Genomic DNA, 15,163 nt, shown 5'->3' on the forward strand with positions numbered 1-15,163 from the left:
GTTCGCCACAAACAGACATGAGAAATACAAAGGAAAGTTTGGAGGTCTCATCGTGCTTCAAGTGCTCTGATGAATGAATTGCATCTCTGTACATTCTCCACTCTTCATAGAGAAGACTGGGTTTGTTGGCCAATCAGACGGTCCTATTTTGGAAACAGTGATCACATGCTCATTGGCCCCTACCCTGGCAACTCTGGTTCTTCAGAGGTGTAATCCACAACTTGTGGGCAAAATACTAACGAGTTATAACTGCTTAAAATGTTTTATTTCATAACTATTTGCCACAGAAGTGTAGATAGGAAACTTTAAGACTTTAAAATAACATAATCAGGAACCACAATCTTGTTCTCTAAAGTTCTGCAAGTTGATTCACAGTTAAGAACATGAATGGCTTTTTCCAAACACCAAACACAAGTCCAAACACCAAGACAGTAATCTCTGGTGTTGGAAAAGACCTTTTTTTTAACAATAAGTAAAAGGCTTAAAAACACTGTATGTAACTCTGGTGAAAGATATTGGATTTTTGAGTCTAACTCCCAGGTCATCAAATACTGACACCTGGTCACGCCCCTTGACGTGTGTCACCGACACCAAAGGCAACTTTTGGCGTCTCTCTGAGGGCTTTGAAGATCGCTGTTCAATTCCTGTGTGAGACCAAAAGTCAATGCTATTTTCACAAAATGTTACCTAACATACATCTGTCCCTCATGTACTGACTCACTCAAAATACATCCACCCATCCATCCATTGTCTTAACTGCTTATCCTCTTGGGGGTCACGGGGGGGCTAGAGCCTATCCCAGCTGATATTGAGCAAGGGCAAGGTACACCCTGGACAGGTCTCCAGACTATCACAGGGCTGACATACAAGCCCTTTTTTAAATAGGAATTGTGCAAATTTGCAAGAAAGCCCAATCAGTCTTTTTTCAGCATTGACAGTATAAAAACAAAATCGGGGAGTGCAGCAAAATGCCACCTGCCTACTTTTGTTTATACAGAGTGCGCCTTTTTCTGGGAAATGGGGGGCGTGAGCAAGTAACAAAACGTGTAGCTCAGCGTGTGACATAAACAGTGACATGGGCTGGTCAGTCCTTCAGCGATTCTCTCGTAAGTCGGCCTGTTCTTCACCGTTCCGATGGTAAATGGCCTCTTCATTTGCGAGGGCAAGGAGGGCGCGCAATTCCTTGTCTCCCCAGCTGCTCATCTTTACAGTGTCTTTCAGGTTTGCGTTTCCCTCTTGCTACTAGCTGCTCATTCCTGCTATCAGCTGTTTCCTGTTAGTCCACCGCCAGCTCCTCCCACAAGTCATCAACAGCTCCTCCTGTTGTGGAAGGGCGCCTCGTTCTTTTTAAACCAAAAAGGTTCCGCCAATATGACTACCCTGCATGGGGGAAAATTGGGCACCTCGGATCAACTCGCCAATCCAGCTCTGTGTGTCTAAACGCTCGCAGCTTGCCTGCAAAATTGCCCAACATTCGCCGAAAATCTGGCAGTGTAGAAGGGGCTATAGAGACAGACAACCATTCACACATATGGGCAATTTAGAGTTGCCAATTAACCTGCATGTCTTTGGACTGTGAAAAACTCCAAACTGCGCACAGAAGGGCTCCCTCCTGGGATTGAACCCTCTTGCTGTGAGGCGACAGTGCTAACCACTACATCACCGTGCCGCCCCTCAAAATACAGTTTTGGGTTAAATTAAATACAAACTGTGACGTTTCTACATCCCAAAACATGTTTTTTCTAAACCTAACCAATACAAGTAGTTGTGTTGCCCCAAAATAACTGCGACTGACAATTTTTACCATGTGGTACAATGAGTTTCCCACTGCAGACAGTTGTGTTTCCCATATACATAGGTGTGTCCCACAAAGATGGCGAAAGGTGCCTTTTCCACAGGTATCACACACTGAAGGTATAAGAAAATGTCTGTATTTGACAACCGGGGAACGTTGAAAATGCGTCCCAGGTTATCAAATACTAATGCAATGTCATTCCCAGGTTCTTGGATACAGAAAGTGTTGTGCTAGTTACTGAAAAATAGTAACTAGTTACTGTTATTAGTTACTTCATTAAAAAGTAACTCAGTTTGTAACTCAGTTACTTTAGAAAACTGAGAAAAGTAACTTTTTTAGTTACCCCCCCCCCCCCCCCCCCAACTTAGGACTCTTGTCTTAGGTCGCCATCACGGCATGACCTTGATGCATGCACACTAGTGTCATTTATACTCTGAGTATGTTCTGGCTGTAGATGACTGAGTGGGGACGCTAGAGGGCGCTAGGTGCTTTTCTTTTTTGCAGTGTAATTTTTCTAAGCCACAAAGAAGACAATGTTGCTAAGAAGGATCATGTTTTGGGAAACTCAGCCCTGCAGCCCAAAAGCTTCCTCGGGATAACAATGGATATCACATCACTGGATATAACGTTATTGGGACTAAAAATCAGCAGGTTGACAGTGACTTCAGAGATGGTGAGATATGTGTTTCATTAAGATGCTCTGGTAAGAATTGTTCATATACCTCTATCTGACTTGACTATCTGTTATTGTTTAGGGCTAAAATGTTTTAGTGAAAGGCAATTTCAGTTTGTGAAGGAATACTGCATGCTGTGCGCTGTTTTAAAACCTGGACAAAAATAATGGAGTAACGCACCATTTGGTAACGGTAACTGAGTTACTGAATTTAAAAACTAATGCGTGAGTGTATTAGTTACTGCCAAAACAAACGGCGTTACTGTAACGTGTTACTAATAACGTGTTACTGCTCAACACTGGATACGGATGCTTTCGGTTGGTGGTTTGGGTGATTACCAACCCAAAAGTGTTGACCCTAAAGGAGCCCGAGGCCCTGCCCCCACTTGCACGCCTCACACCCCAATAAAAAGGCATTCTGAGTACACAAAATGGTACAGTAAAATCAACAGTTTCAACAGTTTTTTTCATTTCATACTTGAAATTAAACAATATATGAACTGTTACCAGTTTAAAGTATACTTAACAGAAAGTATATTGTAAAAACTATTAACAAATTGACATAACAATTTCACATAATAAGTAAAACCTAACCCAACAATGACAATTCAACAATAAATTTTGAATTGGAATCAATATTTGCCTTCTTAACTCAGGTGAGACTCAGCTGCCAGACATGTCTCTATTATCTTTTTCAGAGTGACTGAGATTGTCACAACAATGAGAACAGATGGTCCACCTTAAACAAGCCTGCTCAGGCTCAAAAGGAAGACTAACTTGCTCACTAACTTTGGGGCTAGCCCACTTCACTGTAATCAGCAGGTGGTAAGGAGGACGTGGGAGCTTGGCTTGGGTCTTGACAAGTTGTGGCAGTTCTCCACGGACTAACACCCTAAACTGGACACACATTGCACCGCTATATTTAACTTACTCTCGTCTCTGATAACTGCAGCCTCACTGACACCATCATCCCACATACACTCTCTGTCTGTCTAAGGGCCCCTCATAGAGGGTTCTGGAGGTTATATTTGTCACTGGAAAATGTGTTAATATGAGTGGCCATCAGGGGGCCTTTCATTATTGGGGCCCCCAAACATTTCCTTGATTTGCCTTTCCTGACACTGCGCCCCTGAACCCAAAGTATCAGTGTTTGACAACCCGGGAATGACCCTCAGCACCGTTCTCCAGAGTTACACACAGCACCTTTTCATGGTCATACACAACTAACAAAAGACAATAACAGTTGTGCAAAGCACGCAGGGTTTGAAACATGAAAAATGTGTTCCCGTGGATGTATCTCTACAGTCAGAAGGGAATTATTTGTGGGATTTGACAATGCATGCAGCCTACAAATCTGGCTTTATCCCAAGTCGTATGGCTTCCTTGATGATTAAAAAACACAGAGAAGATTCTGAGAGACTGCCAGATGACAGTGAAGGACGTATGCACCACTTGAGTAAGGCAGTGAATTACTCAGAGAGGAGCACTACGTAAGATGATTCTCTCCTCTCTTACTTCCCTGTTGCATGATACAACTTTGACCATTCGGCCTGCATTTATCTGCATTTAAGACATGACCCCAATTTTCCACAGCTGCCCTTTTAAAATGACTTCTTATTTGTTTGTCGTAGCTTCTGTCTGAGCAGCTGTATGCTGTGGTCTGGCGGCCACAGGCCAGTCTTCCTGTGTTTAACTAGGACTTAAGTTTCCACCAGCAGAAACCTGTTCACAGTAGTTCGCACCTTATTCACCACAGGAGTCAGAACAGAAGTCTAAAGCACAGAGCTGGCTAGTGTAAAGGTTGCACCCTCCGCTCACATTTCTGGTTAGAGGAGGTATTAATAGATCGAAGGGGATTTTTGAGCACGTCTATGCCGATGTTGTTTATTACAGCTTTTTCTTTGGCTACACACAGAGACTTTGAAGACTAAAACCGCACGTTTGACAACAACACTTGCTGTTGATTACTTTGTGCTTTAAGTTTAGCTTTTTCTGTTTCATGTAATTTGTGGAGCCCCCAGCGTAAGTGTGTGTGTGAATCTTTTTTGTTCTGCAACTCCTCACTTCATTATGTTAGCATGAATAGTAACTATTTACTAAAACCTTCAACATCCAGGGCCATTCATGCCATCTGATGATGCCATCATCAAATGCCATGTATGGCAGGTAAGAAGTGCCCACTGTGACAATATACATCTTTTTGTTTTGTGGTGCAACTGTACTTTCATGTACTTTCATATGATGGAAGTGAATATAATTTGTTTGCGTTGCTAAAAGCTTTGAAAAATTACTTTTGTTGTTCCATAGATCTAGCTGTGAACACTTTTTTTATTCTAAGCTTTTACACTAAAGAGATAGCCCCCAAACAGGGAGGTCTGTGAATTATTTTAGGTGACCACAATTTTGTTTTTGGAAAGACATTTTTGGCATATTAAACCAAAACCAGACACTAAGAAGTTTATGTGAGAATCAGTAGCGGCTCGTGGTGAAATTGGGTGGGAGGGCTAACGCATTAGACCTATGGCCTATACTGATCAGTAGTTCAGCTGCAGTAACAGTAACATCACACCAAGATACAGTACCAGGTTACAGTAACAATGCACTACAACAAAACTAGAGAATTAAAGCTCTCTCTCTCTCTCTGTCTCTCTCTCTCTCTCTCTCTCTCTCTCTCTGTCTCTCTCTCTCTCTGTCTCTCTGTCTCTCTCTCTCCACCACCTCATTCAGTATGATGCTAACACAGTTCGCAAGACTCAGCAGTCACTCTCCCACTACAGTAACAGCAGGCAGGCCCTCACTGTACGCATTGGCCAAAAGTCAGTGGCCTGGGCTGAATTAATTTAGCCCAACTGGACAGTAAATCAAGGGGGCTTGTCACGACACCTGTCACTCACAATGTGACAACAATGATTGGAAGCTGATTCTAGGAGCATGGGCTTTAAAAATCAGCCCATTTTGATAAATCCTGCATTTTTGTGACTATTTTAGTGCTGTTGCTGCTATAGGTTCCACCAAAAACAATCAGTTCTAAGGTTCAATAACTAATATTTTAATATTTTCTTTAATTTAATAATTTTCTCATCTTTATTGGAGAAGATAGGCAGGGGTCCATTTATACTAGCCCATTTATACCAGCTGTCTCTGGTGAGAATAGTTTCCTGTAATTTTGGTAGAATGGACCTTTAAAACCAACGAGGTGTCTCAGTTACTGCTTGCTTTGTCAGACCACACCTTTGCTAACCATAAATTAACCTTTAAGGAACACTTTACTGCAAATGTTAAACTTTTTTCCCATCTATTAGTCATAAGAGTATAAGTCTATGACATCCACAGTACTGGTTTATTATGTCTTGCATCAAAGTGATGCTTTTCCGATTTTCGACCAGCTCTGTGTCACTGCGGTGTGGGGAGTGTGTGCAGATGAACAGTGTTAAGTTGCCCCTTGTGTCACTAGCTCTCTCCCATGATACAAAATGATGCATTTTGCATCACCCAGTAGCCTTTTGCTTACAGCTTGGGGGGTTAAGCTGAATTATTGAATGAAGCGAGTTTTCGGTACAGATAATATATGTTTTAAGAGTACGAGTATTTGAGTAAAATGCATCAATATCCGTACTCGTGATGAAGGAAAATCCTCATTTGGGTAGGTATATTCAGACTTCTAGTCTTGTGATCAAAAATAACCTTAAGCTCAATTCCGAGGCTGTTCTGTAAATTGTTTTCTGATAAATAATAAATATAGCATCTTCTTATCAACCCATATCAATTTCAGGCTTGAAATAACAACTTCTGGTTAAACCCCACCCATTTTCACTGTAAGCTCCACCCACTCACACCCCGTTTATCCTAATATAGATATGAATACAGGTAATTTAGTTGGTTGAACAGACACAAATGCAGATACTGGTGTACTCACCTGTCCCTACAAACCAAATATGACCGCCATACGAGCACCTAATTCAACACTTGATTGTCAACCTTTGACAGCTTGATTTGTGATGTGGCCTGACACAGTAGTTCACTTTTTGATGAAACCACAGAAAAATGACAAGTTAAAAAAAAAAAGCAGGTAAAATAGTGAAACAAATCATGTGTTATTTAGAAACATTAATATCATACATCATGATGCCAGACAAATTCCGACTCAGTAATGCATACATTTGATAGCAAGGCATTCCAACTCCATCAGCCTTCAATCTCCCTGGTGTGTCTGCCCTGCCCAGAGGAAACTTCTCGGTTCTGGTGACAGTATTTGATGTCAGAATAAACTACAGAGTCTCCACTGTATTTCTCTGTAGCTCGTTTTGGGTGGAGGCTTCTTGGGGCAGAACGCACAGCTGCATAGGTAACTGCATCACTCTGTGAGGAATGAAAATGAAAATAAATAACTTCTGAAGGCTAGACACAGAAAGATGTGCAAATCAACAGAAAGGTCATATACAGCTGACATATAACACTGTGGGTGCTGAGACAAATTCTTACCTGATTGCCTTCAGATGATCCATCGATTGCCTCTGAGGAAACAAGGATAAGTCAGTTGTGGTTACTGCATAAGGATCTGATTGTGCTGCAGATATACAGCTGTTAATATGACTTTAAATACCTGTGGAATCTCTCTTCTGTCTCTTGCAAAGTGTCCATATAAGAACGAGTGTTACAATCCCAAGAATGATGTTCGACAACATAAGTGCAATAATGGTTGGACTCAGTTCAGCTGGTCTGGTGACAGCAGCGTCTGCGATGAACAGAGGCAAACAAACAGTGCGTCATTTCGATTTTTAATACAAAAAAAAATGCAGTGCAATGTCCTCCATTTTTATAAACAGAGGTCAGGCATCACATATTCACACTGCACTACAAATGCCAGTAGTATGGCGAGGCGCTGGGCATGAATTTTGCACTGAGCACTATTGGTTAGGCTTTTAATATCTCTCACCGCCAAGAGTTGTAAAATGTTCAACTTTGGGTAAAAATGCTTTTCAATGACGAATACGTTAATATACTCTATAAATATTTTGTTTCCTCTCATGAACACACACAGGCTGGCGGGTCTGTCCTCTCTCCCTGCATGCCTCAGTCTTCCCCTCATCCAGGGTCAGTTGTCTACCTTGTGCCGATATGGTTGCTTCCGCTGATATACTGCATCATAGCAACCAGATGCAAAGTGTCAGCTGAAAAACTGCTGCGCCTCCAAAGCACTCTCAAACACTCACGTTTTTCTGCTGATTGACTAAAAGAATGATCCATTAATTTCAGCTCTAGCTTGCCTTGGATTTAAACGGTAGGTTAGCAGCATTATTTGATTTGACGTGTGGCAACAGGTCTAAAGACAGTAAAAGTAAGTAGCAATTTGTTTGTGGGGCTCAAGGCACTGTCAACTACACTATTTCGTTACTGCAAAATCAACACTTGTAAATTTGTATTTATCATTTCTGGCTTACTGTAAATATAAATCCTGGTCCCGTTCCCAAACAGCGTCCGTCCACATGAAGTCACAACACAGTAGTAGGTTCCAGCATCATCAGAGCTGAGGTTCCCCATGTGAAGGTTGTACACACAGGTAGAGTCTCCACTCCCTGTCTTCTGGCAGATCTTATTCCCAGAGGAGTAAATCATTTGTGGAGCAGAATGATGAGAGTTTTTCAGCCACATGACAGCAGTATGTTCTGCTGCGCAGTGACCTGTATGAACAGAACAGCTGAGAGTCACTGAGTTTCCTGGCTGGACTGATTTAGACTTCGACTGCTGGATTGAAGAGTCACTGATTATGTTCACACCTTGGGAGAGAAATCAAGGGACATTATGTTTACATTCAACTGAAATGACCTTGAGCAATAAGATCGCTTTGACAACCTAATCGCTAGAAAAAATGTAGCCAAACATGGATAGGTTACATTTGTACATTATTATAAAGTTTAGGCACAAGAACCACTTGGTTATGGTTCGGAAAACGTGTTTTGGCTTGAAATACCCGCTAAAAGACAGCTGGTGCCACTGTTTCATCAGGAAACACAGCAATGTCCAGTAAAAAACAACTGCTTTTCATGGCACTATCCCAGATGGAAGAACAGCGGCAGGTCCCTAAAAAACGCCTATGTTCAGGGTCTAAGAAGCAGCTGGAAAAGCACAACCAGTTTTGATTGTTGGTCAGCAGTGGCCTGCGGCTTGGCAGGTGTCTTGCCATCTGACCCCAAATATACTATGTCACTTTAGAAACATTTATATGATATGTATGAAATATACAAATGTAATGTGTCCATGGTATACCATAATGTACAATGCCAACATTTTCTTCTGGCGACTAGGTTGTTACTATAATTAACTACAGAAAATAAATACCTTTCAGCATCAGAAAGGTCCCTGATCCAAACTGAATTTTGTTCAAGTGCATGACTCCACAGAAGTATGTTCCAGCGTCTTCCCATGTTGTTTCGGATATGCTCAGATGACTGTTGATTTTGTCAAATTTGACTGAATAATGGTGATGAGAATCATCAGCAAATATACTCCGATTAAAGAAAAAATTGAATGCTGCCACAAGCTGTAGTCCTTTCCCTGTGGTGAATTTGTACCACACCCTTTTTTTCAGCTCACTTCTTATGTGACATTCAATGGTAGCCGAGTCTCCGAGCTTCACTGTTTGGAAACGAACAGGCTGAGAGATTTCACTTAACTGTGCCGCACCTGAAATACACAAACACAATATAATCAGCTTCTCTGTGTGATTATGCTAATGAAAATGTTTTATAAGTGGATGTTTGCTACTTACACAGAGACCAGAGCAGGGAAACATTCACAAAGAACAGCATCTTGTCTGCTTCACTGATCCGACTTCTTCTCCACAGCTGTTCTGACTTACTGAAGCAACAGTAGACTAAAGAGATTCACCCCTTGTCCTACATTCAGCCACATATGCCAGGTCTTGCAGAACACGATTGGCTGGTTCACACTAAAGCCAAAAACCCCTTCATCCTGGCCTGTTTTTACATCAGTGTCAGCAGAGTTTAAAATAGTTTGATGATTTGTTGTCACACTATGCTTGTTCTTTGTAAAGAGACAATAAGTCATGACCCCATTGATATTACATGGCAACACACAGGTAAACCACAATGAGGGTGGCAAAATGGAAACTGCAATTTAGATGCAAACTTTCCAGAAGAATGTTCAAACAAGTTTTTGTTTTTGTTGAATTATCAAAGGGACAGATGACCTCAAACTGAATGTGTGTTTAAATGCAAAAGGCTGGTAAGAGAGAAAATGTGGGTATTGGTAATGGATCAAAAAAAAAAACAACAACAAAAAAAACAACATATACATATGTATATATATATATATATATATATATATATGTATATGTAACAGCAGCTGCACTATAGTACACTAGCACTTGGTTGCACTGACCTATATGAGGTGAGCCAACTGGAGAACTAGAATACTGTAGATAATAAAACTACAATTAGTGCAAGAAAGTTTTAACGTATGTCACCGCCAACCAATCAAGTTTCAGTTTTCATCTATGTCTGTCCAGACTCACATGGGGCCATGACAGTGCTTCTAAATATGGATGTTGCTGCAGAAAAGCTACAAATTCTAGGACATGGATGCTTCACACAAATCAGATGATCTATACAATCAGCAAAGTTCCAAGGTGGACACCCGAGTTATGTGTTGCAAATTCAGTATCTGACCAAATGTCTCCCCTGCTAAACCTGAGTAATGGTGGTGAAGACAACTGTTTTTGCAGAACATTATGATGTCACAGTGAAGTTGACCTTTGACCTTTTGAATGTAAAATATCATCACTTCATCATCTTGTCCTGTTAGACATTAGTGTGAAATTTTGTCATGATTAGCGAATGAATTCTTGAGTTATGGACAAAAACATGTGATTGAGGTCACAATGACCTTTGAGCACCAAAATCTAATCAGTTCATTCTTGCATTCAAGTGGATGTTTGCGCCAAATTGGAGAAAATTCCTTCAAGGCATTCTTGAGATATTACATTCACAAGAATGCGATGGATCAGGTCACAGTAACCTCTGACCACCAAGTTTGAATCAGTTCATCCTTGAGTTCAGGTGGACGTTTGTGCCAAATTTAAAGAAGTTCCCTCTAGGCCTTCTTGAGATAATGGGCTCTAGTTTCGCAGACCGGGCGAGGCGGGGGCGCAGCGCACCTGCGCTTCGCCAACTGGGTGTGGCCAGGCAGATTTTGCAAGTTTGGCACACCATGCGCCTGGCGCAGCTACTCCTCTTTCCCACCTCCGTCCCTCCTACCTGCGCAAGTCTGAAAGAGGGAGGAGAGAAGGCGTGGAGTGGGTTTTACACACATCACACCAATCAAATGAGCCCCTCTCCTCGCCCTTAAATGCGCCGCGCGAAGGCGTAATGAGAGTTTACTCAATTCGCCATGGCAGAAGAGAGCAGCAGCGTCAGACGGCCAAACTTCTCCCAGGAGGAAACTGATGTTTTGGTCCGGGAGGTCCAAGCTCGCAGTGTCCGAATATACGGAACTGCGAGCAGACCTCCACGGGCTGATGATGCAAAGGTAGCCTGGGAGGAGGTCACCACAATTGTAAATCAATGTTGCGTTTCTCTCGTGCGCGCGCGCTCTCTCTTTCTCTCTCGCAGTCTCACTCTGTTTCTTTTCTTTTGACTTTTCTAAGATGACAGATGCTGAATATATACTCCCTATCTGATGCTGTGGCTGTTTGTGGTTGGCTGAGAGGGATGTGAACTCATTAGTTTGCAGCTGTGTTAATCAAATCAGGTTGGGTTTCCATTACGCGTGCCAAACGTGCCAAACGGTGCCAATCCCCTTTGATCTGACATCAGATGTGACGGGACAGTCGATATAGAGATACATTTATGTGCTGATTGCAGATAGTTGCATTGAATAGTGGTTTTGTGGCTATTTATTGCATTATTAATGTGCCTGATATTCTGGAAACCTGCCTGTGAGGTTTTGGTGACGTGTGTGCACTGTCTGCCGGTCAGCCAAACTTCGGCTTACACCGGCTGTGCTCCGCCTGCGCTGACAGTAGGCCTGGTTTCGGCTGGCGAGCTTTTAGCGTACCTTCGGCGAAGCCTTTTGGCACGAAACTGTCACTGCGCCAAGCTGGATCTGTCGACACCTCCCCCTGCTGCGCCGCCACACCCATCTCAGCGCACCTCGGTCTGCCAAACTACCAAACTGAGCGCGCCTCGGGTTGCGCTACTCGAAACTAGCTCTGCGCGGGGTTCGCCACCCTGCGCCACCCTGCACTGCGCCGGGAAACTAGAGCCCATCATGTTCACCAGAATGAGACGGATGGATGGATGGTCAGACAGCCCAAAAATATAATGTCTCAAGCCGCAGCTGTCGCTGGCGTGGGGGGGAAGAAAAGTAAAAAAGTACATAGTTCCACTTACACCTGCAACATAGACACTATTTCTGGACAGATATGCTTCTGCTAAATTTTTTAATTGATTTGTTTTTTAATCTTGTGAGCATCACTTACCAAATTCTGATTACTCTTATTAGAGGCAGAAATCTCAAAGATGAATATTACTGGTAAAAATACATTCATCCACATGGTTGGATCCCATTAGAGGTCAACTAGAAAAGCCAGTAGCTCTGGATTAAGAGGGAAAACCCCACTTGGGGCACAAAATGACAGCATCGGCAGGAGGACTGGGCTGCACCTGGCACTCCAGATGTTGCTCATGAGCTCTCTGGAGGTGTGGTTGGCCTATCATCGAAATACCAGGGAAGGAGGGTACCCAGCTGATGACCCTAAAATGTCCTCAGATGCATATTTTAGTGCGCTGTTTGGTTGTAATACGAGAGTGTGTAAACAGGAAGTTGATGCCATACTGTTCCCTGTATTGTTAAAACATAGGTGGAATGATGAAACACAAAAACAAAGCAGTGTTGATAAAATATAAACCAAGATTGCATTCCTCAGTTGCCTATATCTCACCTCAAATGTTTTCAAGAACATATTTTAGCTTACTCTTTCAGGGGTTTCCTAGTGTAGTGGTTAGAGCATTCATCTCCCCTGCGGAAGGTCCAGGGTTCAAATCCCACTGGGGTCAACATCAGCAAAGGCATGTGGTCGCAAGAGGTTCCCACCGCCAAATCAAACGGGATTAGATTCCTTGAGGATGCTTCAGGATAAGAGAGTAACTCCAGAATCTGAGCCAAGTCCTCAATGGTGCATCTCAAGTCTCAACTTGCAGCACATCACCCACTAGGGTGAGGGTTTATCGGTCTGGTTTGGTGCAAGACATTTTGGTAGCCTGAGCAAAAGCAAGTGCCACAGCCCTTTTTCTCTTTTCTCTCTGGTCACATAGTTCCAATTCCAAAAGCATTTTCCACCTCTTTCTACTGCAAAAACAGCCTCATTTTGTAAAAGACCATCTTTCAGTAGTGAAAACGTATTTTAAGGAAGTTTTTTTAGAAATATAGTAATCTGCTTTCTTATTTAGAATAAGTGGAGAAGTTTGTACTTAACTTGATTGGGTTTTTACACTTAGGCACACGAGAAACAACATGTTAATCAGTGAGCTTAAGAAGTTCTGGCTGGGTTTTTACTGCCACACACCATACAATAAACTGTCAGAGTTTTTGTTCAGACGGGAGAAATGACTTCCACTGAAAACTGTTCACAGTGAGAGGATCATTCTCATGAACTTTGTCTTAATCAATACTTCAGGTGTGTCTCAAAACATCCACATACCCTTTTGTACATTGAAACAGTTATTATATTACTGTATTGAGCCCCCTACACTCTGCAATGTCTATGTAAAAAAGTGACTTCCTCCCAGATGCTTTCTGGAAATGATCTGAGACACTCATACCTAGAAACCACAGAGCAGAAAGAGAATTGTACAATGGTACAATGGTATATCTCTCAATATGATTTCACTGATTTTCATATAACCAAATTATTTGTAAAGGACACCCACTGAGCTCCATTTTTTTCATTAGTTCATATTTAGCTCACCACACTTGAAAATAACCTTTTGTGGTTTGTTGGTGCACACACATGCACATCAAGTTCAAAGTGTCACACTAGCTCAGCACAGAGCATCACTAAATTTTAGCCAGCAGTACTGGTTTACACACACAATGATTTCATTTTTGCACTTTCATATACAACTAGTCCATGGTGGCTTGTCACCTTCTACCTATGCCAATCCTCAATGCCTATGTGCAGTTTCACATAGATTGCCCACGTCAGTGAGTAGAAGAACGTGGGACAGACAGAATGACAGACTGACAGAATGACACACTGACAGTTTAGAATGACAGACTGACAGAATGACACACTGACAGTTTCTGTGATTTTGTACAGCATACCATACCATGACTTAATCATACAAAAAATTTTAAAAATAACAACATTGGTCCACAGGGGGAGCCACAGCGATCGGTCGGGTTTTAGCCATTTTTAAGCATTTTTCTGTTGTTATAGCGCCACCCATTTAATCAATTAGAGTTCAATTTCTCCAGTCACCTTGAGGCGTCCTGTTCTACATATCTACCAAGTTTAGTAAAAATCGATATGGCGGTTAGGCCTAGATAAGAAATGAGCTCTCTAGCGCCCCCATTTTGTTTGATGGGGTCAGTAATGGAGGGGTCCCCTTTAGATTATGTGTGGTCATATGCCTACAAAGTTGCGTGGTGATCAGAGAAACCCTTGAGATGTTATACACCTTTATGTGATGAGCCATGCCCTCCGCAATATTCATTGCCTTATAAAAGCTCAGTTTTAGTAAGTTTTCCAACTTTTGCCAAGAGAGAACTTTAGATATTGGTCCCTAGATTATGTTCACCGAGTTTCATGCAGATCGGTCAAACTTCCTACAAAGAGATCGATTTTAAGTGTTTCTCAAAAAATTCAAAATTGCAGAAAATCTATATAACCAGATGTTATGAGTTCTTGAGGCAAATTTGTTCCTCATGAGGAGAGGCATCTCTGTGCAAAGTTTCATGTCTCTACGACATACGGGGCATGAGATATGCCCATTCAAAGTTTGCAATTTCAATCGGCTGTTATAGCGCCCCCCTTTGGCCAATTGATGTAATATTGCTTCATGCGCATCCTCCCATGACCCTCTACCACTGTGCCAAATTTCACATGGATTGACCAAGTCAGTGGGGAGAAAAACGTGGAACAGACAGACACACAGACAGAGTTTTTGTTATTATAGTAAGATTGTGGAAGCCCTCAGTACAGTAGCTATGATGGCACCAGACACAAGGAAGCCTATTGCAACCTGTTGTCACAGAGATAGTAGGAATTAGTTTGTTTTAACAAGGTCCATGCCAAAATCATTGCACTTATTTATGTTGTCTGTAGAAAAGCCTGTTTAATCAGATCACTGCATGATGAGGCTTTACATTATTCATACTGAGATAAAAATATATTTACGATATGTCTGCATTACACTTTTAGAGTAACAATTATGTGGTCCTGTCTAATTAAATGAACAGTGTGTAGGATTTAATGGCATCTAGTGGTGAGGATTGCCGATTGCAACCAGCTGAAACTTTTCCCATGTGCCATTCCTGAATTCCCGGTTAGGATTCCTTCAGTGCTTATTGTTCAGGAGGTTTTTACTGAGAGCCAAGTTATCTGCAGGGATCCCTTCCTCTCCAAAACGAACAGACCCGGCGATTTAAATAGGTTAAAACAAGTGAATAAAGCA

The 15,163-nt window shown here is 42.0% G+C and overlaps 1 protein-coding gene across 1 annotated transcript; it reads right to left on the minus strand.

Moving 5' to 3' along the window:
* Positions 1-6,584: 6,584 nt before the first annotated feature.
* On the minus strand, positions 6,585-9,277 carry LOC126404681 (uncharacterized). The gene is made up of 6 exons (XM_050068057.1): positions 9,238-9,277; positions 8,808-9,152; positions 7,910-8,245; positions 7,072-7,203; positions 6,951-6,982; positions 6,585-6,827 (listed from the first exon to the last, which is right to left on the minus strand). The coding sequence occupies exons 1-6, from the start codon at positions 9,275-9,277 to the stop codon at positions 6,654-6,656; spliced, it is 1,059 nt and encodes a 352-aa protein (XP_049924014.1). The 3' UTR covers positions 6,585-6,653.
* Between the last annotated feature and the right edge of the window lie 5,886 nt (positions 9,278-15,163).

The sequence above is a fragment of the Epinephelus moara genome, chromosome 17, assembly GCF_006386435.1.
Source record: "Epinephelus moara isolate mb chromosome 17, YSFRI_EMoa_1.0, whole genome shotgun sequence".
NCBI lineage: Eukaryota > Metazoa > Chordata > Actinopteri > Perciformes > Serranidae > Epinephelus > Epinephelus moara.